Raw genomic sequence first — 25,505 nt, forward strand, 5'->3', positions numbered from 1 at the left:
ATAGCATAAGATTTACTTAATTTTCATATCCATCAAACCATTTAGTGAATCCCTTACATTTTATGGATAGGGGCATTGTCTTCCTGAAAATGGTCACTCTCATCAGGGTTTTCATTTCATTTGTCACCCATATGTATATAATATAGACCACAGTTTTCTAAATATGCAAATATGTGCAGCAGTCAAAATTTTTCCTGCAGGTTTCCCTTTTCTCCCTGTTGTGGGTACTCATCAAGCAGTTAAAGCTCTAAATACATCTTAATGTAGAGTTTATCCATGGATTTTTAGTACAATGTATTAGGCTACAGAACAAAAGTTTCTCTGTATTTGATTAAGTTTTTCATTTTTGTTTTGAGCAGAGCTGGTTGTTTGATGAGAGATATACAGCCAGTCTAACAGCCTAAAAGCTTACATGTAATTTTTGGATTACATTTGGTGCAGCAGCAAGCAGGCCAAATCCTGAACTAATTGTGTCCAGGATGGGAGTTAGTGCATTATGAGTCAAATAATAGAAAATGATCCAACATGTATCAGAGCATCACGATCCATGAAATGCTACATGCTTCACAGATTGTGGAGTACGGCCTTGTCAGTTACTAAGCAACAGCAATGAAGCAAAAAATGTGGTACAAACAGTGCGGCCATTGCAAACTGCAGGGGCAAACTTTTTCTTTCACACCATTATGGATATTCTTATCTTTCCCACCCTCTTAAAATGGATGTGTTTCTGTCGCTTTGTCTGAGTGCGTTGGTAGGGAAGCTCCACTTTGTGTGTTAGAAACAGCAAGTGTTAAAATAACTGTTAAAACAATCACATGTTGGCATAGCATGGTGCTTCCTATGTGTTATACCAATGAGAAATGCCTGAGGGGCAATTCCTAAATAAACGCTGATATGCAGAAAACACCTGAATGACAGCAGCTATTTTAAGATGTATATGTATGTATGAATGTGTGAAATCATGTATGTATGTGTGGACCAGTGATCCAGCAGTTGTGTCTGGGTGGGCTCTTTGTTTTTGATTTCTTCTCTTCTTCTCTCCGTTCCAATGCTTCCCCCCTCTCCTATGCAGCAAGGACAAGTTTGGAAGGTTTGCAAAGTTTATCACCTTCCACTGACAAAACCCCCTCCCTCTTCACCCTTCCTCCTCCCCCTTTTCCTCGTCTTCCCCGTCCTCTTCCTCCTGGCTACCCGTACTGATCTGTTGGTCCTCTCCTTTGTGCCTCACTCCTCTTCATGTTTGACTCTGTTAATGCTGAGAGTAAGGCTGGGCTCCATTCACTGTCAGTTTCCCTAAACCACAGTAGAAAATCTGTGTAATTCATCATATGATATAGCATTCTCACCCACTTGTGTTTCATGTATGTTTAATGACTGCAAAGCCAGTTAACATGTCTTTGTAAAAGTTTGACCAAAAGTACTTTTTAGCAGTCCAATACCAGAAACAAATGGTGGTAAGATTTATTCATTTATAGGTAATTAATAATATTTTTTCTTACTATTTTGTATGTTTTATTTATATAGCACAGTACTGTGATTCACAAGTTAAGCTCGAGAATTTACAATGTGTTCAACATAGGACACCTTCAATAATAACACAGAAACAAGACTGATAATAGGACATGATAAAGGATGGTAAAATAACACTGACAATTTGGAAACATAATAGTTCCTCAAATAGTGACTGAGGCTTTTATTTCTGTGGAGATCCCCTCTGTTTGATTAGTCGAACTGGTCATATTTTAATGTGTTCTGCTCCAATTTGCCCTGTTTATGACACATTAATATAAACTCACTTCTTGTATTCATTACAAATTAATAGCTCTCTAAGCTATAATCATAATGTAAAACTCCTACACTCTCTATACAACCAAACTAAACTGCTTTGTCCAATGTAATTGAAATTCTTTAAGTGCCTTTACCCACCTCCATTTTGTGAGAGCACTCAATGGGTTCTTCAGCTGTTCAACTTGTACTAGAGATGAGAAGCGAAGTGTAAGTCAAGCGAGGTAGTTCTCTCATTACCTATTTTACTTGTCACTTCAGGGCAAAAAAAACTGTCAGACAGTGGGTTAGTTTTCAGAAATGTATTAATTGTGTATTTTGAAACTCTGCAATTGAAAATGTGTAAATGGAAACAACAACATTTTTAAAAAAAAATAACCCATCTGCAGTTTCTCAAAGCTTTTACTCTCCCATGACTGATTACCAAACTTGGACTGATCCCCAGCTCCTTCTCAGATGTCACATAAAGTACCAAATCATGGCTTCTAGTAACAACAGAAAGTATGGACTAAAGAAAGTATGGAGTCATAATTTACATTTTCTTTAAGAATACACAACTATTAAGATTAATTCTTTCTTACCCGTTGGCTGTTTGGTAAGGGAGTCTTCAGACCTATAGACCCACAACATTTTAATTTGCTCTGGCAGTCAGGCAGTCCTTTTTGTTGAGCCATGATTTGGCTAACACAAAAAACATGTGGGGTCTGGCCTTTATTTGTTCATTTTGACCATGTCCCCTGATCATTATCAGAGAAGCACATTTTCTTTAAATCCTAGTTTTCATCAAGGCGCTGCTCTATGAGTAAGTTAGGACAGTAGAACATCCATGTGGTTCTGTATTTATCATTTTACTACACATATTACATTACACTGATCTAAATATATACATTAATATATATAATATATATTTGTAGGGTGTGTTTTATTTAGGTGGACAGTGTGCAGGTTTTTTAATGTTAATGTCAATGCCCCCCCCCCCCCCCCCAAATCATTATTACAGTTTATGTGATTGTTAAATCCAGAAAAATTGCACGTTTACCCAATTAAAACCAAATATCCTGTTAGAGAACAAGTCATGCAATGCTGAGAAATGTAAAAAGATGAGGGAAGATTATCTTCAGAAGGCAGTCTAGGCCACCAGCCAGTACTTAACAGTCTGTAGCAGTTCTGTTTCAAATCACATGAGACCATCCATTCTTTACAGCTCTTCTTCTGTTCCCAGTACTTAATCTGTTAAATGAAAGCACTAACTGTGAGGAACTGATGGAGACAAAAACGAATTCATCTCGGCGAGGACAAGTTTGTTTTTTCGTTGTCTCACTGGTCAAAGAGGTTTACAAGGACTCTGATGGATAGTGAAAAGGGGTCTCACGAGCTGCTTGAATATTTCATTCAGTAATTAGCAGACAGAATTAGTTTTCAGACTGAGGTTTCCCTGGCCCAGTCCTATCTGTTCTAGGGTCCCCTGCCATATGCCTGTCAATATGGGGGTCCCTTTTGAGAAGCTCAGAAGCTAATTGCTACCTGGAGTGGAGAAACGATGGAGGAGGCGAGACTAAGGTCTGTTCTGGTATCCAGGCAACAGCACCCTTACTCCTCCCTGACCACTTCTGATTGTCAGCTTACTCCCATGCCCAGTCCGTCATTCACTGCACCCCCTCCTTCCATCCATTCCTCCATCAGCCCCCACCCCACCCAAACCCAGCCAGTCAGCTTATTGCACTAGCCACCAAAAGCACTAATGGGCAATGCCACTCCATGAAAAAGACCTATTTGTAGTTTGTGATGCTTAACAAAGAGTATTCAATTGTTGTATTCTTCTGTAAGTACTGAATAAGTGTATTACACCTAAATTATCTGATTAGATTTTGATGGTGTGGCGACATGTTTAAAAACAAAAGACTCTAGTGTGAAACATCACATTATAGGGTGCTTTCTGAAGTTTTGCATGTTTTAGCCCATTAACTGCAACCCATGTGTTATGAATATCTCTGCCAAACACGCACAGTTTACACTGCTGAATGTTTGCCACTGTTGTTAATTGACATCGTTAAAACCATGTCATTGTCACCTGTAATGCAGAACAGACTGTAAATTACTGCATTTTGCTGCTTCCAAGATTTCAACATCTAAGTGTCAGCTTCCAAACAGTGCCACATCTGTCAGATCTGGAGTAGAAAGTCAGATGAAGAAGACTGACAATAGAAGCAATTAGTGTCATACTTTACACTGGTCGCTGTGAGTAGCTGACCCTCCAGATCGGCGTCAAAACTTCCACGAAGGTTTAAAGGAGCATATGACTTTCATCACTATTTTTTCTTTGAATTTGTAAAACTCGAGTGATAGCCTCCTTATCACTAATCCATTAGTCTTTCCATGCTAACGCACCTAAGTCACTTCCCTACCAAAATCAAACTGTCACTTGGTCCTTTTCAAAATTCCACACAGCCGCAGTATGGCTGCAGCAGCAACAAACATGGAAACGTTGCTTCTTGGTGCTGTGGCTGCGTGGAATTCCGAAAAGGCCCAAGTAACGGTTTGGTTTTGATTTGTTATGTAAACAAACAGACGGCTTTTGATAGAGTCATCTTCGAAGTTGTTCACTGTGAGGCAAGTGATTCAGGTGCATTAGCACAGAAGGACTTATGGATTAGTGATAAATGGGCTATCACTGGGGTTTTACAAATTTGAAGAAAAATTTGTGATAAAGTAATGCACTGCTTTAAGCCAGGGTGTTTGCAGGAGACATCTAAAAATATCTCAAGTAAAATTTTCTAATTTTTTTTTTTTTGCTTTAAAAGTCAATAGTCTTGGATTTGCTTTGACAATTTGTATTTGATTCCTTTCATCCGTCTTTTTTTTGTTTGTTTGTCAACTTCAGTCAAGCTATTTTGTGCAAAGTTCACATTGGTGATATTTCAAAGCTTGGTAAAACTACTTTATACTTGTTTTCAAAATAGGTAACTCACTTTAATAATCATATTCATACATAAAACCTATCTCTGCTTGGGACCACATACATGAATTAAGTTTGGATTTACCTGCATTGCTTGACTATGACACAAAAGATTTGTCTAAAGCTTAAAGGTTCAGTGTGTAATATTTAGTAACATCTAGTGGTGAAGCTGCAGTTTGTGAGTGACTAACTTACAGAGGGAGGAGAAAAAAAAGCACATAAGTCCCTTGATAGTCATTTGTTGCTTTTTAGTTGAGGGGACTGCAGTAAACACATGGGCGATAACAGATCTTAACTCTGATGCCATCCAAACGATACAAAGAAAGTCCTCTTCAGCTACTGTAGATATTCAATCCTCTGATCTAAATGGCTCATCCCAAAGTAACAAAAACAGCAGCTGTCATTTTATTCTTTTATGCAATAAGATCCTACTAAATCTTCTTAAATCTTATACACTGTTTCATAGTTAAAATGATCTCCAAAAAAGTGGTAAAGAGCATTATGTTCAAGTTTTTGATACCTGTAGACACCCTGTGAACACAACAAATGCAACATTAATGAAGCAGTTTATTATTCAACACCAGCCCTGACTCCTGAAAGCCTGACAAAAAACTGAGATACGGATACACAAATACACAGAACACACCTATCATCACAGCAGACCTGTCTGGACATGAAGATTTAAGACGCAATGTCATGTCCACATTCCTGACCAGCCTTGATGTATGTCTGTTGGAAAGCCATTGTAGTGCATGTGAGCGCTATACGTTTGGGCTAAAACATGGAAAACACCAGTGCAGTCCTTTTTTCATTGACATAATAATGATCTCTTGTAACTTGACAGTGTTTTTGTTTTTTATTCTGCAGTTTCCCAGTGTGAGTCAAAGGGTAACTACATTTTAGTGGCCAGCCTAGAGACGAGTCTGCAGCAGATTTTTTTTCTTTAGGGTGAAGCTGGTTGTGTGTTGTTAGAGGAGCATTGCATTAGCTAAACAACAAGGCTTGTGCTTTGGCAGGTGCATGGATTTCAGCAGTCACATCTTGATTCTTTGTTCCTTTATTTGATTTAAAAAAAACAAAACAAAAAAACTTTTTCCACACCTAAGCAAAATTTCCCTCAGTGGCAATGTTGGAAATCTGGTCAGGTGTGAGAGAAGTGGGCACAGAGGAACAAGCTGCGACTTAAAGTCCAGTCTGACTCATTTCTCGGTTCCAAAGCCATGTTGGTGTTGTGTGTGTGTGTGTGTGTGTGCATTGTTGTTTTTGTTTTTTTTTTTCTTTCTGTGTCAAACCCCCAAGTGTCCAAATGTTCTGTTTGAGGCCCTGCAGTAGAGGGTGGGTTTCAGATCTAGCTCTGAAGAGCTCAGCATGATTTTTTTAATGTGTCTGTTTTTTTCAAACATTGCAAGTAATTTGTTTTTAGTAGCAGTTGGTTAGGTAGCTGTCCTAATAAGAGTTTGGTTGCTGTCACTTGTGAGGTAAATTAAAGTATTTTCTGTCATGTTTTTTTTTTAACCAGGGAACCATACCCATTTTGCATCTCAAGTTAAAGCAGATGCAAAATGACACCTAGACAGTGTTTCTTACCTTGCAGTGCCAATCCAATTTTGTGGTTTTAATGTAGATTTGGAGCTAGCTCGTGTTCCTGGTGTGAGTTTAAAGGGTGATGAAATGCCAAGGGTCTACACATTTTCTGCATAATAGTGGAGACCCAGTTGTTTCTACGTACATGTGAAAATGTGGCTACTTCATATCATTAATATTTCAAAGCTATTTACTTAAGATCCTGGAACTGAGTTTAAATATGCGTAATGAAATATCGGAATTAGATTTTTCATATTAAATTCTAGGGTTGTGCAAATGATGACATACAGCTTTAGAAATGATTATTAGACCACCTGTGATTTTGTTTTTCCGTTTAATGAAGATCTCTAACAAATTTATTCCAGTAGCTTTTAAAAATTACCTTTGTTTATTATTTTCTTGCACTTCTTTGTCCTCATTAATTTGAATACAATAGTTTCTGTTTTTTTTGTTTTACTTTATTAGTAGCAGTGTTCCCATTGTTATTTCAAAAGCTGTATATCATATGACACTGATTCTGTGAATCAGTCTTTGTTAATTGGAGACACTATTTTTCTTTTTCATAGCTTGTCAAATCAAACCAAAGATTATACATTACATTCTTCCAACCCCAGATACTGATGCAAATTGCTTTGAAAGGCTGGTGACAGGATGTAGCTTGATTTCACACGTGTATAACAAATAGGGTTTCTGGATCAGATCAAGTGGGGACAGCAGTGAGATATTTGTGAGGTTTGAATCTGTAGCCCTGACCACACCCAGCTGTCAAAAAGCAGTCAGGAACCACCGCCCAACTCTGATATCCTATGTTACCACAGGGCTAAACTGCACTGACCTCACGGATCACACTGTGTTAACTTGAGCTTCATCACTCTTTAAAACCTGGGTTGTTAGTTGACCTACTATTCCCGTGTGAATTAGCATGTATGTTGCTGTTGGTGTTTTCATTTTGTCTCGGCCAAGTCTGGAAAATCATGGCCACACAAACTGAAACTCCACTTGATGGTTGTTGACTCATTAGCTGTGGTGTGTTATTCTGAATCAGAGAGATTACAGAGCATAGTCGTTGACATTTTTGATATTTCCATGTTGCCTGCTATGGCTTTTCTAAACATGCTTCCACTTTCTAAACTTAACCACAAGGAACTGAATGATTAAAGGCACTGACCCCTTCTGGGATTGTTCCTCTGCTTTGACAGCAAAGTTTACACACTTGCTCCGTTTATGGCCTGTGCATGGACCACATCTACCTCACCATCCACTACTACACTACCCATAATGCATGAGCAATGTTGCTTCCTGCCAAAGTTGGGCTGACACAGCAACACATGACAAAGAGTGTATGAGTTAGGGCTGGGTGATTTTTGTAAGACATTTTTTGGTGTAGTGGATGATTTATTTTTCTGCCCACATGAACTTGAATCAAAAGTGTTTTTGTTTTGTACACCATATATGGGCACTATCACCAAATAACAAAAACAGCACTTATTCTTAATATGCATTATTGTTAAATATAAAAAATAATCTAAAACAAACATAAAGTATGACTTGTAGGCAGTGATTTCAAAAACATTCATGATCATATATTGAACTTTAAATTTATTTTATATTAAGTTGTGTTCCTTTTATAACAGTAAGAGTAACAGAAATGCCTTGGGTTGTGGATCAAAATGTTTGAGGTTGTTTATTTTGGCTTCTTGAAACACATTTCTGCAGTTTTGCAGCAATTAACTGGCCAAGCAAGTTCTTAATTATTGAGGAAAATAGTTGTGAGATTAATTGATGGTTGGAACAGGCAAATGGGATACATTTTTAATTATTGTTAAGCAAGAAAGGAATTGAGCTTATCAGCATCTTTCACATCAGTTAAAAATCAATAAAATGATTAATAGCATTAAATTGATATATTGCCCAAACCTAGTATGAGTAAAATTATAACAGAACAAATGTAAGTTGTGACATTATTTTGATCACAGAAAACATTCCTAAAAAGTGGCTTTCTCTCGCTTAACACTTAATCTGTCTTTCCTCCGTCACATCATTTTCTCTGACATTTCTCACTTGACCTCTCTTTGTCTCCTTTCGTTCTCTCTGTCACTTTCTCCTCTTTTGTTTGTTTCTCTCACTTTCTTTCACCTGTTGCATTCACACTGCCCCGTCCATCAGATCACGCTGCTTGTCATGCAGTGGTACTAACAGTGAAGGCTCGCAGACATTGTTTGAAACTGAAACACTTCATTACCTGGGACACACTCGGTGGTTCTCAGCCTTTCTGTACAGTCCATGTCCTCAGATGGCTGATGTTATTTAAAAAAAAAAAAAAAAAAAAAGTTGAATGTTTCCAATTTGGCTTAAAATTTTCTCGAAGTCATGTGCAGTGAGCTCTCTGAGGTCTTTACAGACCACAAGGGCAGAAGCCACTGATCTGTTCTGGCATTTTGCTCAAGCTTTTACAACAGTTAAATCTGGTTTATCCAAACATGAAAACTTACAAACTGTCCAACTTTCCACTTTTGCGAAGAATCTAAAATTCATCAAAAGTGGAAAATCTCCTCCTACTGGATTCTCTCTGTTGACCCTTGCATCTCAATGACATATGAGATTGCACAGGTCAAGTTTGTGTCTTCGTTTTCATGTTTTGAATATGCGTGTGGTCTGAATTTTCACTTAATGTCAGTGTTTCATTCACCTGAATCCTCGCCATTTCCCGGGCTGAGATAAACCAGTTTTCACTGTAAGCACTAAATGTTTTCCCGGTGATGACCACTTGTCTGACATGCCTGATGTAAACAAAATGGCAGAGTAACACAAATGAAATCAGGCAGAACTGCTGGAGGACAGAATACATGCCAAATGTTTTGTTGTATCTCCCCATCATCACCTCCCTTGTCTTCTGTTTTCCAGGCGTGCGGGGATCCCAAGGCTAAGCCATCCTATCTTGTTGATAAGAACTTGGAGTCAGCTGTAAAATTTATTGTTCGGAAGTTTCCTGCTGTGGAGACACGGAATAACAATGTAAGTACACTTCCATCGAAGTCTACGTGTTTTATGTGAGCGAGAGAAGTGTCTGTACACCATTTTGATTGCGTTTATCAAGGTTGGTAACCAAAACTATTAACTAGGGTTTCTCAATGATAGCGGTACTGCCCCCTCAGGGGCGTTTGGACAGTGTTTGGGGGCATTTTGAACGAGAAAGCTGAGAGGGGGATGTTCAGGCACAAATATGGGGAGTTAGTCACTGTTATTCATCACAGTGTACAAGTATCTATATCCAATGGCGGATTTACTTGCAGAAAAAAAAAATTTACTGCCTCGACCGGGATTCGATCCACTATCCTCCATATCCTCCACCTCATGATGAGGCGAGGGGGCTGTTTGTTCAAAAAAAGTTGAGAACCACTGCTTTAAACAAAGTTTGAACAAGTTGGAAAGGAATGTGAATTTCTGTTCCGCTTATCAGTTCATATATATATATATATATATATAAATATGTGTGTGTGTATGTATGTATGTGTATATATATATATATATATATATATATATATATATATATATATATAAAATATGTATGTATGTATGTATGTGTATATATATATATATATATATATATATATATATATATATATAGATAGATAGATAGATAGATAGATGTATGTATATGTATACAGGGTGGGGAAGCAAAATTTACAATATTTTGAGGCAGGGATTGAAAGACAGTGTATGACCAATTAGGTTATTGAAAGTCATGAGAATTTATTTGCCACAAGAAAATTGACATAATAGAAAATTCTATGTGTCCTCCTTCTTTCTCAATAACTGCCTTCACACGCTTCCTGAAACTTGCGCAAGTGTTCCTCAAATATTCGGGTGACAACTTCTCCCATTCTTCTTTAATAGTATCTTCCAGACTTTCTCGTAATAGTTTTGCTCATAGTCATTCTCTTCTTTACATTATAAACAGTCTTTATGGACACTCCAACTATTTTTGAAATCTCCATTGGTGTGATGAGTGCATTCCGCAAATCACACACTCTTTGATGTTTGCTTTCCTGATTACTCATATGGGCAAAAGTTTCTGAAAAGGTATGGATAATAGTGTTAGGTATGATTATGACATCAATATATGTTTGGTTTCAAAACAATTGACGTAGTGCCTGCTGAGAAAAAACAACTAAATGTTCATAGTAAATTTTGCTTCCCCACCCTGTGTGTGTGTGTGTGTGTGTGTGTGTGTGTGTGTATGTATGTATGTATGTATATATATATATATATATATATATATATATATATATATATACACACATGTAGTGATCTAGCCAGAGCTTGCATGCATGGCTACTATCATAATGGTGTGGAAAAGTGGTCCGCAGGAAACACATGTAAGTGTAACTTCACTTTAGAAAACAGCTACAAGACGAAGTGCAGTGTATGTGGAGCTAGTTAGTTCTATGTCAGTTGCTTGTTTTGTGCCGTGATGAACATAGTGAGTATCAGAATAAACATTTGTGGATCTTGTTGATCCAGCGAATGGATGGCAAAAGTAGGAAATGTAAGTTCAACAGTGCCTCCACTGTCCTCACGTCGGCAGCATTACAGTTATAACGACTTGCCTACCAAGTGTCAAGTTAATGTAGCTCAATGCAGTTGAGAAGAAAAATGATTTAAACATTATGAGGCTAATGGGCATGTTTTAAATAATAAAATCTTAATCAAATATAATTTGCCAGATGTTAATATTGGCTGCAGTGTTTTGCTAGAATACTAAAATAGTCTCTCCAAAAAACAACTTCTTTAGACTGACCTTTACTATTTTTGCAGATTTTTTTAATGCAGAAGTCAGCAGGTCACCCTTTGTTTTTTGATGTTATACAGTACCTTGTTCAGTGAACACTAAAGAGAAAACTAAGATTTTACTATTTTGGAATTGAGGCAGGAGCTGTAATTGGTAAGCAGAATCAATAAAATTCAAAGGATAAATGCACCATGGGTAAAATGCACACATTGTCCTATTTTGATATTTTCTCAACATACAGGAATTTTTGGCAGTTTGTTTGATTTAACCTGTGTATATTCAATGACACTAAAATGTGCAAATGATTTTTATTGTCATTCATTAGTTCTAGTGTTTTGTTCAAGGTTGAGTGGGCGACATATAAAATGATGCCTGAAAAGTCAGGAAATTCAGATTTTTACAATATATTGTTGTTTTTGCAAAACTGTTTTTTATTGTCATATTTGGGATGATGGTCATTGTGTTGAATAAAGGCCTTTACACATCAGGATATGACAAATCATCAACTGTGAATTATTTCACATCAGAACCATTCATACTGGTGACCTGAATAGATTCACACCATGGCATTCTTGGGGTGGGGGGTGGGGGATTAAATGTCATGTAGAGCTCTCATAAAGTCACCCACCCAGTCCAGACTTGCTTTAATTCACATGATGCTAATTTTACAGTAGCTCCTCACTGTTCTGATAGTCTAATAATTTGGTGATGCTACTCCAGGTCAGATCATTGTCGTATCTTTTCAGTCTCATTTGTTGCAGCCTGTCATCAGGTTACCCATCCTTGATTTGACATGAGGTCTTTTCCAGACAGCATGATTGGTTAAAGTCTTTATGTGTGTGAGGTCAGAAACATCAACCTCACTCAAAGCGGGGGGAAAAAAAGCTTTTCCGCCCATCTGTGTTGATTGTGAAATAGGGCCGAGTACTAAACTTCAACACTATAGATACCATTGAGTATTGAGGAATGAATATTGCTATCATTTCATTTGTAAAATATTAAATGTAATACATTTTTATTCACCATATTTTTATGTTTTGTAATAAGCCTATATTTGTATTGCATAAAAATGCACATTTATGATAAAGGGGGAAAATGGTATTACATAAAATATTGTCATGAAAATGAATTGCACTGGTGTGTAAAGGTCTTAAATATCACTGATTGTTATATACTAAACACTTTTGGCTTCTATACTCAGATGGACACATAACCAAGTGAATCCCTGTTACGTTACATGTCCTTATTCTAGGGACATTTTCTCATGTAAAATGAGCTTTTTAAGGATCTGTATCGACTTGCTTACCTGAAGCCTGTGTGGGAATTGGTCAGTTTGTTATGCTGGCTAATGCTTTTACTATGCTGCTTCAGCTGGAGAGGAGCAGAAGAGAAGCATTGGAGAATTTGAGTGAATGTGAAAATCCAACCCATGTCAGTTTAATAGCTGTTATAACATATATACATTTCCAGATGTCTCTTTGTTTTATGCAGTGGTTCATCCATACACTTAACCATTTGCCATCCCTCTGTTAATGATTTGTTAAAAGATGTCTGCAGGTCCAGAGTGATGTTTCAGTATGAGTGTGCTGTGATCCTAATGGAGTCATTACTCATCAAATGTTTTTTTTTTTATTTTATTTATTTTTTTATTTCTTTGTTTTTTTCAGCTTTACTTGTTAGCTTAGCTTGTAGCTTCTGGTGGTATGTGTTTGTGTGATATAACTGTCCTTTAGCACAAAAGTGTGTGTGTGTGTTTGCGCATATGAGGATGTGTGTATTTATGTCAAGCTAACTGCTTTATTCAGTATAACTGTGCAAATATTGTCTCATACGTTGATTTCTGCTTTGTTTCTGTGTTTGTTTGTGTTCTGCATGCTAAACTTGGCTTATACCGGACTTGTGCTTTTTGGTAAGTTTTTGTATCTAAGTTTCTGTAAATTTTGTATTTTAGTTCATGTACTTAAGTTTCGTAGAACTGTAATTTTTGTACCTATTTTGAAGCTGTGTTGGCATCACTTTTGCTTTGCTCTGCTTTCTATCCTCTCCGCTGGCAGCGTTTTTACTTTCTTCTCCATCAACTTGAGTGACTGCGTGCCTGGTTTAACTGCTTCTGGCTAACTAGATAAATGAAAGATGGTTGGATATTTGAATGACTTGGCTAGCTGTCTGCACTAAGGAGTGTTCTTGATGACTACATTTATTTTTTGGGTGAATTTCTGTTGTAGAGGGTACACATGGCATTTTCCCACCAGAACAAGCCCTGTCAATCCTACTAAGTGGCAAAACACGTTACAACAATGCTGCATTTAATAGAGAAAAATCTATGGATGAAACAAATTCCCTACACTCAACAGTGATACTTTTAGCTTTACCAAAGGCAGGAATCAAGTTTAATGATCTGTATATGTCAGCTACCCAATTTCAATACAAGGGAAAAGCAATGCTAAGTCATGCAAGCCTTGACAGTTGTTGTCAGTTATTTTCAGATTAACTGAACAGTTGGTGTCATAACACATGACAAGTTAAGACAAATGTTAAGTTCATGGTTAAGAAGACTGTCATTAGAAAGGCAACAAGCTACACTTTGCTTATAATCAGCTAAAAGCACAATACCATTTTTATCAGGAGGAAAATTAAATTAAATAGTATATTTGCTAAATGTTCCCACCTCTGAACATTAGCTAATGTATGCAGCTGGCTCTCAGCTTTAGCCTACCAGTGCAAATTAGTGTTTGTATAAAGTGTTACATTAAAATGAATATGTGACGGTAATATCAGACAAGTGATAAACTGCACGGGACAATTGTAGTGTTAGTAGCAATGTGCAGAATCTCACATAACTCACCAGCATTGCTCTGAAATGTCTCTGTTGCCTTTTGAGTGTACAAAGATGGACACAATGGCAGTCCCTCAAAATTGACTCCAAAACATCTCCATCCTTCCAGAAGCACAGTTCATAAATCACACTTCCTATATATTATGCAGTGGGACTTGAGCTAAACGAAAAACTCAAAATATGCATCCAATACATTTTTTAAAGGTTATTTTATTCACTTTTACTAAGATTTAATTGGGCAGATCTTTGTTCAAATGGTCATCTTTAAAATCAGTTATATTTGATGCTGTGTTTTTTTTTTTTTTTGTTTTGTTTTTTGTTTTTTTAAAGCCGATTAATAGTTCAAATTACTAGCCATTGTTCACAATCCATTACAGCAGGTGTGTCAAACTAATTTTAGTTTAGGGACCACATACAGCTCAATATGATCTCAAGTGGGCCAGACCAGTAAAATAACATAATGACCTAAATAACGGCATTTCTCTATGTTTTAGAATGAAAAAGTGAAATTACGTTATGAAAATATTTACATCTACAAACTATGAATAGCATAAGCTGAAAAATATTTGCAATTTTAACAATATTCTGCCTCATCTTATCATTTACACATTTCCATTACAACTTACAGATCACAGTGGATCTACAAATACACAAAGCATTTAGTAACAGGCAGAATATTGTTAAAATTACACTTATTTTTCTTGAGACATTTCAGATTGTTCATATTTTTGGGGGTTATTCACATTTTTTGTAAAATGATAGTTTGTAAATGTAAACATGTTCATGTAATTTTACTTTCTTACACTAAAACAAAAAGAAAAACTCAGAGTTTATTAGTATTTTACAGACCTGACCCACTTGAGACCAAACTGGTCTGTGTATTGCCCCTGACCTAAAATGATTTTGACTTCTTTGATTGTTCATATCTTTAGTGTAATTTTTGCATTTCACAATTTCATCCCACGGGCTGGATTGGACCCTTTGGTTCTCCAGCCCCAGTATTCGTATTTATTCAAGCTGAGCTCTGCTCTCTCAGTGGTGGCAATGTTCAGTGACTTCTGCCATGTATGACATCATTTTCATACCCTCTATTTTTCAGACACAGGTTTTAGGTCTGGATTGAATATTGAAGAAAGGAAGTTGTATGTAAATGTGTAACAAGGTTTTAATAATTTGACATCACTCCTTGGTGCAGCTGCAGTGCAGATCACATCCTACACTTCTCCTTTTCTTACTTTTTACACTGTACTTGATTTCTGCAGTTTAGACCTCAAACACACTTGGCTTGGTTCAATTTACATACAATATGTTATCTAAATACTGAGAAAGAAAGATGGAGACTGACAGATTGCTTTAAACATGCAGTTTTTTGTTTTTTTTTCAAATGTCTTGGGGGGGACAAAAAACAAGCAAAAATTTTTCAGCTGAAATGCTTTCCAGAGGTTTTCATTTTTTGGGTTTTGCTTGCTGATCAAATCTTCCATCTTCCCTCTGACTAAACTTGACTGATTTCTGCAAAAAGTCAAGATGCAGTCATCTAGCTTTGCTCTATAGTTTTACTTTGGTCACACATTTTCTTCAGTTTTTCTTAGCTTTACAACTTGAAGGCAGTTGAAAGAAATGCACATAAAAGAAAACAAATCAGTTCCACAAAGTTAATACTGTTACTGTAACGCACTGAATAGAAATCACAATAATAATAATAATAATAATAATAATAATAATAATAATAATGATGATAATGATAATAATAATAATAATAATAATAATAATAATAATAATGATAATAATAATAATAATAATAATGGATTGGATTTATATAGCGCTTTTCTAGACACCCAAAGTGAAGAAATGTTTGACCAAAGTAAAGTAGTTTGAGGTGTTATGGGTTATCTGATGTGCTGTAGTTTAAGGTAGCTGTATTTCTACTTAACAGTGTTTCTCTTTGTTAAATTATAGAAGAAAGGCTTAAGTTGAACTTTCTCAGATATACTTGTACTTACAATTAAACTTATCAAAAACTAATTTACTTTTTTTTAATTAAAGATGAATAAGTTGTTTTTATTAGCAGCTTAGGGAATTCTAAGTTGAGGAAAGACACAAAAATGAACGCAGTTTTCTATGAGATGTTGGTGAACGATGTATATTACAAATAGTTTAAAGAAAGTTACTACTTATGAAGAGAGACAAGTAAATATTTTAATATTAATAGTCACAACCTGATAGTGTCCGAGTATAGACAGAATTTAGAGAGAGAGAGAGAGAGATTTGTTTAACTTTGTGTGATATGGTTTTACAGCAACAGCTGGCTCAGCTGCAAAAGGAGAAGTCAGAGATTCTGAAGAACCTGGCTCTGTACTATTTTACCTTTGTAGATGTTATGGAGTTCAAGGTAGGAAACACACACATAGATGAATACACAAGGGTCATTGGTTGATTCTGACATTAACCATATTTCTTACATTGACTACTTGACCAATAGGACCATGTGTGTGAGCTGCTGAACACTATTGACGCCTGCCAGGTCTTTTTTGATATTGTGAGTATATCTACCAGTAGTTGTCAGTCAATAAGTGCATTCAGGTGTTTCAAATAATATTAAATAATGAAAGCCTTTGCCACAAATTTTCAAGCTAACTCAAATGATCTTTCTGGGTAGAATATACAGTCAAAATAACTTTCAGCTCAGCAGCTATTTTTAGAAATTTGTGTGCCACGATCTTTTTTTTATTCTGAACAAAATAACTGTCAGGTCTTATTAAACTGCAGTGTTATTACACAGTTCAATTTTGATTGCTAGAGATTGAATAGTAGTGGAGATAACTTTTAGGTACTACATTGACGTAAAAAAAAAAAAAAAAAAAAATCATCTAGTTTAATTCATTTGATTACTGTAAACTTTCAACAACAGCTATTAAAAGGAATTCAAGTTATATTTTATTTTTTGTGTGAGGTCCCATGAATTTGAACATGGGGGTATATAGATATAGCAGAAATTCCGTCTGAGATTATTGTCCGACCTATTTCTCAAAGGCTATTCACCCAATTCTTTTCAAATTTGACACATGTTCTTTACCAATATGAGAGGTGCAGTGGCTGAATTTCAGTTTTTTGCAATTTTTTATAAATTTTTGAAAAGATTGAAAGTCAAGACTTGGGCAGATTTTTTGTCGTGGTTTGACTGAACTACCCAAAAAGGACAGTTATTTAGTCTAATCTAGTTTACAATTATCTTTAATTTCAACTTCAAAATATAGCCCTGGGGTAGGCAGGGTATTGGTGAGGAGGAGGGGCAGAGTGTTGTGCGACCAGGCTGGGGTATTAGTAAGCTCCACTACTTACTTACTTACTAAACAACACAATGCATTTCACGCTGCTGGACTAACTAAAATTTTTTCTTCAGACGGTAAACTTTGACCTGACCAGGAACTACCTGGACTTGGTGGTGACATACACTACTCTGATGATAATACTGTCTCGCATAGAGGAGAGAAAAGCCATCATCGGGCTGTACAACTACGCCCATGAGATGACACATGGAGCTAGGTAACATTGAGTGTCAACCGTGAAATGGCCATCTTTTCGTTATCTGTTTAAAAGCAAAGCCATGCCTGTGGTCTCCATGGTAACTGTGGTGCCGCCTTTGTCACAGTGACCGTGAGTATCCCAGGTTGGGCCAGATGATTGTGGATTACGAGAACCCTTTGAAGAAGATGATGGAGGAGTTTGTCCCACATGGCAAGGTCAGTGCACACATGCATGTTGTAGAAATTTTCTTGGGATCATTGTTCTCATCATTGTTCTCTTTCTGTTAACCCTAACCCTATCCTTTTTCAGGGCATTCACTATGTGTGCGAAGGATAGATGCTGTGATGGCTTTTTGCTATTATTTGATTTAAAACAATGCATTTCTGCTTAATGCTGACCTTAGTGTAAGAGCTGATCAGATCTGATGAAACTGCATTAAGCATCCAATTTTTGAAATAGTAGATCTCCATTTTTTAAAGCTTACTTCTAGAAGAACAGCAAACATTCAATGACTTGAGCAGTATGTAACTGTGGAGTGAATGAATAATGAATTCAATATGAAGTGCTTTGAGTGCCTTGAAATTCTGTATAGAAGTCCAATCCATTATTATTATTACTTACCTATTTTATGCTTACAAAGGCTACAATGCATGACTCTCCTTACCTCTGTCTGCTACATGATGTAAATTGCGTACATGCTTTACTTGCATAAAATGTAATGGTAGATTAACGAAAAATGTTATAAACTCAGCCCTGGACATTTAAGTAGCTTATTTCCAGAAAAACAAAAACCCATTTTCAATGACACATCTACACTTCTTTTGACATTATTTTTTGACCCGTATTACAATGCCTGCACTCCGTTGTTTCCCTTACCTACACATACATTTCATGTCAACCACAGTACATTGATACAGAGAATTTTCATGGGAGCTGCATTAGCACTAAAATTGCCTCAAATTTCATATTCGTTTGACTTTGAGTAAGAGAAAATATATTTTTGAATGTGTTCAGTACTGTCTAATGCCCTCTAATAGGAAAGGCTGGCTGATATGAGCAAATAATGTTCTTATCATATTAAATATCAATAATTATCACAATGAAAGTCTGATGATTTGTTTTCGGTTTAAAGTATGATTTTTGGCATTCGTGAAAATTTAAGAAAACAGTGGTTATCTGGTTCTAGATTCTTCTTGATGTTCATGACAGGACTATTATGACTAATATGACTAATACAGGAATAGAACATTGAAAGCAATTACAATGATACAAATCTTTGTCAATATTTTTTAAGACAAAAGAAAAAAGTTAAATTAAATACAGGGTGTCCCATAAGTCTCCATACATAGGAAAAATAAACATTTCTTGACATAAACCATTTTTATTTATATAATATGCTCTATATGACTGCCATTTTGTCGGGAACAAATTGATCCAAAACACTTCCTGTTTTTTTGAACTTGATAATAAGTTTGCCACAGTGTCGTGTGTGATACTCGTCCCATGTTTTCTGTTAAATGTGCTTGCAACCATACGACTGCTTGCTGAACCAGCCATCAGGATGATTTCAATTCGTTGCTCTTTATTCAAATGCATTCTTTGGGTTATCTGAAATATAAAGAAATACATGTTAGAACCATATATGTATGGAATGTATTATGTCTCCTATGTATGGAGACTTATGGGACACCCTGTAGAACAAAACACTGCAACATTTGGGATTTTAAAAATATCTTACTTAAATTCGGAATACAAAATAAAAATCTACATTACATTAGTGATCTACATCGTGATTAAGAATTTACACCATTTGCGTTGTTTTGGCTAATTAGGCTTTTTTGTTCTCTCAGTGGGGGTTTCCTAATTTGTTCATCTTAGGGAGGTGCCTTAAGTCTACGAGTTTTATATGTGAAGGTGCTTGTTTTGGGCAGAAGGTACCAGGCCTTTATTTAAGTTGGCTTGTTATAGAGGCAGGGCTTTATGTAATTCCCTCTATTTGAGAGGCAGAATTAGACATATTTTAGTATGAAGCCTCAGGTTGAAGCCCACTCTCTTTTGTGCCTCTGATGATACCACATAGCGTTGTTAGAACAAACTCAACACTGTCTTAGCTGTTTCAGATTAAAGGAAAGATTTTTTTTAACGGGGCTTTTTACATTGTTAACTTCATTCAATTAAAGTGATTTGACAAGTACCACAGGATTCTCAAGCCTTATTTTTGACCCAGGACCTTTTTATTTGGTCAGGTTTCTAGTGGATTTCCACTTTTTTTTTTTTTTTTTTTTTTTTTTTTTTTTCGAGGAAATATGATAGATACAAAAAGTGAGAGAAGTATAGAAATTAAAACAGCATGTCTAAATTCTTGTATTTATAAGTAATGTAATTCTTGTATTTATAAAAATCCCAATGTTGTTACATGGCAGGAAGGGATACATGTGTAAAACATATCTCTGTAATGCAAACAGTCAGAAAGGTGAGGTCATATATGGATAGGGTGCAAAGTTAGTAATGGTGATGTCTCTTTCCTTGTCTCCTTCAGTCTCTGTCCGATGCGTTGATCAGCCTTCAGATGGTCTATCCCAGGAGGAATCTGTCTGCTGACCAATGGAGGAATGCCCAACTGCTGTCTCTCATCTCTGCCCCCTCCACCATGCTCAACCCTGCTCAGTCAGACACTGTTAGTGGGGGGAAATTGCGTAGTCCCATGTTACCATTATTGTTAATTATAATGCCAATGAAAGAATGTTTTCAATTTAGTGTCTCAGAATCTTGTTTGTTTTGTCCATTTGATATAACATGAAACAACCAAGAATCAGTAAGTTCTTACACATACAAATAGTTGACTTGCTTTAGATTTTTTCCAAGCTAAGGAGCAACAGCCATGGCCTGGAAGCTAAAACCAATGGGGTGGTATCTTCAAGTGTAACTGCTGATGAGTGTTAGTTGCTGGCTTCAAAAGTCCAGGCTGCAGTTAACGCTCATGCTTAGAGTCACTGTGATCTCAGTCCATAGATGTAGGACCTCTAATGCTTCTTTTCCACTGACATTTTTTGGTTTTTCCACTGTACTCCACCAGCTACTATGACCTTTGCCGAGGTGCTAGGTAACCAATTGTTTCTTGCAGTTAATAGCAGATTACAGATTGATCGATACAGAGTCATTGCTATATTAATACATATGTATGGATGTAGAGGTGTAACAATATGAAAATTTCATATCACGATTATTGTGATCAAAATTATCACGGTTATCATTATTATCATGGTATGTTTGAAATGTGCTCAAAATGTTAAAAAAAAATACTTATAGACACACTGAAATTATTTAACCAAGTTGTATTTTGGAGAAAAGAAAAAAAAAAAAATTAAATAACATGCACAATGTACTTTCTTTTGGCAGAAACATTAAAATATTAACATGTAAACGTCAAACATACAAATGTGCATTAAAGATGGCACCTTATAGCCATAAAAGATATCTGCACAAGGAGTGGGAATTGGTAGGATTTTATCAGTATCAATGCCAATGTCCATTCTGGTTACCAATCCAATTCCTCATCAATTCTCGTTTCGATTCCTGAGTGGTTTTTTGAGGGGGTAAAAAAGTACGGTAGTTGGACAGGTCATAGTGGAGCTTGTTTGACCATTTTCCATTTTTAATTAGAATTTAAATGGTAATACTAACTGACAGGAATTGTACCGTGGTTTATCGTCATACTGGTAATCATTACATCACTATGCGTGTCATCAATTCACAATGTGAAACTAAGCTAGCAGGACATGTTTTGAAAACATTGGAACACATTTTCAACTTAACTCTAAACTCATCACCAAATCTTAACATTTTATTTCAGAAATTATTTAAGAAATTATGGTAATGCAGTTTGCTCAGTCAAACCAAGCTTCACCGTGGTGAGTCAAACACAAGGCAAGGCAAGGCAGCGTTATTTATGTAGCACATTTCATGTACAAGACAGTTCAAAGTGCTTTACATAAAACATGAAAAGCATTACAGCAGAAGGCATGAGAAAAACAAACAAAAATCAGTTAAATAGATAAAACAGATAAAAGAGACAAGCAGATAAAATGGATAAAAACTTTTAGCTTAAAAGGAATAGTGCAGATCTGAACTGATGAATAAAAACTCTATTCAAATGCAGCTGAGAACAGGTGGGTCTTTAACCTGGATTTAAATAAACTGAGTTTCAGCTGATCTGAGGTTTTCTGAGAGTTTATTCCAGACGTGGAGCATAGAAGCTGAATGCAGCTCCTCCATGTCTGGTTCTGACTCTGGGAACTGACAATAGACCAGATCTAGATGACCTGAGGGGTCTGGTGGGTTCATACTGGGTCAGGAGGTCACTGATGTATTTTGGTCCTAAACCATTCAGAGCTTTATAGACCAGCAACAGAACTTTAAAATCTATCCTCTGACAGACAGGCAGCCAGTGTAAGGACCTCAAAGTTGGACAAATGTGATCCACTTTTCTGGCCTAAATTGTAGAGTACTCGTGGTCCTTTTTGTAAATTATGGCTTCATTAATATGACTTGAGGGCTAACAGAGTGCTTTGTTTTTCCTGACGGAGTGTTCTATTGTAGCCTCCTAAGTTACACTAGAAACACCATAAAAGGGTCAAAGGATTATATCACACGAATGTGTCATTAAGTTTTCCATTCTTGATTACAACACCCAGCCTGTACATTAGCTAATGTTTGCATTAATCTGATATTGGATTATATGGTCTGTCATCATGCCTGCCTTACATTGAATTGAATTGCTCATTGAGGCTGAGCTCATGCTAAACGCTAGATTACAAGCATGGTAAAACAGTCATCAAACATAATCTTTAATACATATCTTATTAACCAAAATGAAAGTTGAGGTGTCTGTTCAGGAAAAATCAAGTTTTACTCAATAACGACAGAAGCCACACAGCAGATATTAGAGTCTGCTATAAGTACTGAAATCTCATTAACAACAGTAATTTATCACCACCAGTACACTTATTAAAGGGTCCAAGTCTATACAAAGAGACCAGAATTACTCCTGGGAAAAACTGTATTGACTGGTATTTCTAAAGAGAAGTTCAGTGGAACCAAGTGGATTTGGAACCAGTGGCCATCAGTATTATTACACTTGAATATACAGGGTGTCCCAAAAAATTGACATCATTGGAGATGTCCATATCGGAGTGACTACATGATCAGGGGAAATATTACTTACTAGGATTGATTTTGGAAATAAAATGTTTTATTCTACAAATTTCAAATGGAAAATTCTGGGAGATAGTAATTTTATGATGTTCCAAAGTTATTACAGATGTTCAATGTGTGCACCGCTTGTGACGTGGAACACATCAAGTCGGTTGTGGAGTTCCTTTCCGACACAAACAGCCTTCCTCTTGAACCTTCTTATGCCACATCCAAATGTGCTGTCCTGTTGGCACTTGTTTATGAAACTTTCTAACAAATTCACGTTGTGCATTCACATTTGACTGAGTGTGGGCGTACTTCAATACACAGAACGCCTTTTCTGTTGCAGTAAATGGCATGTCTATTCCTGAAAACAGAACAATAAAAATGAAACCACTTTTTTGAGCAAAAAGAACAAATTTTGAACAAATTATTAGGTGATGAAATTATGTCAAATTTTTGGGACACCCTGTACTTCTGTTCTGCCTTCACTTTCAAGATGTGGTTGTTTCCCCTTAGTCTTAAAATATTTAAGATCGAACTAGAATTATTGTGTCCTCAGTTTTAAGTCTCTGTGATGCATATTATTATCCCTTTGGTTAAACCAAAAGGTGTCTACAAAAGTATATTTTGATAATGGGATCCTAGACTCTTACTACTTGTGTGTCTTTCTTCAGATGCCATGTGAATACCTATCACTGGACACAATGGAGAAATGGATTGTTTGTAAGTAGTTTACAAACTAATTGATTACTGTATAGTTTCTATATTTGTTTTATTGTACATAGTCATATATTTCTCTGTTTTTCCCTGTAGTTGGTTTCATCCTGTGCCATGCAGTGCTGAACAGTGATGCTGCAGCTCTGTCTCTGTGGAAGCTGGCTCTGCAGAGCTCCACCTGCCTCTGTCTGTTCAGGGATGAAGTCTTCCACATCCACAAGGCTGCAGAGGATCTCTTTGTCAACATCAGAGGGTAGGAATGGACACAAGACACACTTTTCAAGCCTTATTTCTGCCATGAACTCACAGATAATGAGATTTGGAACTCATACACTAATACTGTAATTAAGTTTTCTTATATTAACAAACCATCTTTTCATGCTTGTTTTCCAGGTACAACAAACGCATCAATGACATCAGAGAGTGCAAAGAACAGGCTCTGTCTCACGCGTATGTATAAAACCTCATTTAACCTTAGTCAAATTCCAACCAGAATGTATGAAGATTTGCTTCCTCACATGTCCAAAAAATTACATTTAGTAACTTTTACATCTACATTTTTATCATTTTAAATTCCTTCTGTGCTTCCCATCTTTAACCATAATTTTAGCTCTGCTCCAAGCCTTTTGTGTGTCTCTCAGGGAGTCTTGACACAGGCAGATCACCTTCTTTGCCTTTATCCTTCATTCATTTTTTTTCCTCTCTTCTTTGTCTCCCACTCTGTCTCGTCTCAGCTTTTATCCTCATTACTTATTCTGGCTTCCCCTTTCATCTTCATTCTCATTCTTCTGCCATCACTGTCATCGACTTACTTTTGTCCTGTCGCAGGATTGTCCTGAAAGTGTCAAAATACCATTTAGTCATGATGCTTCTGGGTTTCATGCTCTTTGCGGACTTTTTTCTGCCTGTCTGTCTCTGCAGAGGCTCCATGCACAGAGAGAGACGCAAGTTCCTCCGATCAGCTTTAAAGGAGTTAGCCACCGTCTTGGCTGACCAGCCGGGCCTACTAGGTCCTAAGGTATTTAAAAAAGAAAAAGTTTAATAAATTCCTGTGTTAGATTGACTTAAATGATGTACCCTAAAATGACAAACCTGTATCAGTAATACCATAGAGCACAGGTGTCAAACTCCGGTCCTCGAGGGCCGGTATCCTGCATGTTTTAGATGTTTCCCTCTTCCAGCTCACCTGACGGTCGTTATTAGGCTTCTGCAGAGTTGGATGATAGGCTTATCATTTGAATCAGGTGTGTTGGAAGAGGGAAACATCTAAAACATGCAGGATACCAGCTCTTGAGGATCTGAGTTTGACACCCCTGCCATAGAGGGATGGTATAGCTCTATATTGACAAGAATCTGGTGATATGCTATGTATCAAGATATAGTGATCACTTTTCAGTATATTGTGATGTTGCGATACTGTAAGCCTGCTATTCCGGAACTTAGATTGAGGATCCAAAATGGGTGCCAGAGCTTTTGTGGGTCACTAATTATTGAAGTAAAATATGCAACAATAAGCTAATTTGTCACTTTTATTTCCCCAAATAAAACAGGAATATTTCCTTGAAGAGTTTATAAATCTTGACCAAAGCGATGTATAGTATATAGGAGTGCTATCATTTGTAATAGACACAAAATGATGAAAAGATGAAACTGATACAAAAGATGCAACAAAATGAAAATACCATAAGATGAAAATGTCGTAAAAAAAAAAAAAAAAAAAGAAACAGGTTCTGAGGAGAAATGAAATGAATGTTTAGGGTCTTGAGCTGATAAAATTTGAGAACCACTGCCATCATATTATTTCCATATTTTACTGTATTTCTTCCCTATATATATTTTAAAGTTCTAGTCTTTACACTGTTATGTTACAAAGAACACACCATTATATTCATGCTTACTGTGGTGACGGTTATGAAGAAGTAACATTTTATCGGAAGATACACAGGAAGATCTCATCTTTCAATAAATCCTGATCTTGGTTAATTTTTAGTACAAAAACATAAATGTACAATATAATGACACTGATGATGATTTTAACACAGCTATGTAGTGGCCAGAGGTTGCTATGTATGTTTGCACATAAAATAATGTGTATTAGTATTTTATTTCGC

At 36.3% G+C, this 25,505-nt stretch overlaps 1 protein-coding gene across 5 annotated transcripts in view; it reads left to right on the forward strand.

The window, feature by feature from the left end:
- nckap1 (NCK-associated protein 1) overlaps positions 1 to 25,505 on the forward strand; it is a 54,082-nt gene that overhangs the window by 4,956 nt on the left and 23,621 nt on the right. Inside the window, exons 2-13 of one of the 5 annotated variants that reach the window (XM_030155304.1) lie at positions 1,073 to 1,090; positions 5,609 to 5,629; positions 9,230 to 9,340; positions 16,253 to 16,345; positions 16,436 to 16,492; positions 17,357 to 17,499; positions 17,606 to 17,696; positions 20,021 to 20,158; positions 23,352 to 23,400; positions 23,491 to 23,647; positions 23,788 to 23,844; positions 24,316 to 24,412. In XM_030155304.1, the coding sequence (XP_030011164.1) occupies positions 1,073 to 1,090; positions 5,609 to 5,629; positions 9,230 to 9,340; positions 16,253 to 16,345; positions 16,436 to 16,492; positions 17,357 to 17,499; positions 17,606 to 17,696; positions 20,021 to 20,158; positions 23,352 to 23,400; positions 23,491 to 23,647; positions 23,788 to 23,844; positions 24,316 to 24,412 (1,032 nt within the window). The remainder of the gene's footprint in view (positions 1 to 1,072; positions 1,091 to 5,608; positions 5,630 to 9,229; positions 9,341 to 16,252; positions 16,346 to 16,435; positions 16,493 to 17,356; positions 17,500 to 17,605; positions 17,697 to 20,020; positions 20,159 to 23,351; positions 23,401 to 23,490; positions 23,648 to 23,787; positions 23,845 to 24,315; positions 24,413 to 25,505) is intronic. The other 4 variants (XM_030155305.1, XM_030155306.1, XM_030155307.1 and 1 more) reach the window with 4 other exon arrangements.

The sequence above is a fragment of the Sphaeramia orbicularis genome, chromosome 15 (genome assembly GCF_902148855.1).
Source record: "Sphaeramia orbicularis chromosome 15, fSphaOr1.1, whole genome shotgun sequence".
NCBI lineage: Eukaryota > Metazoa > Chordata > Actinopteri > Kurtiformes > Apogonidae > Sphaeramia > Sphaeramia orbicularis.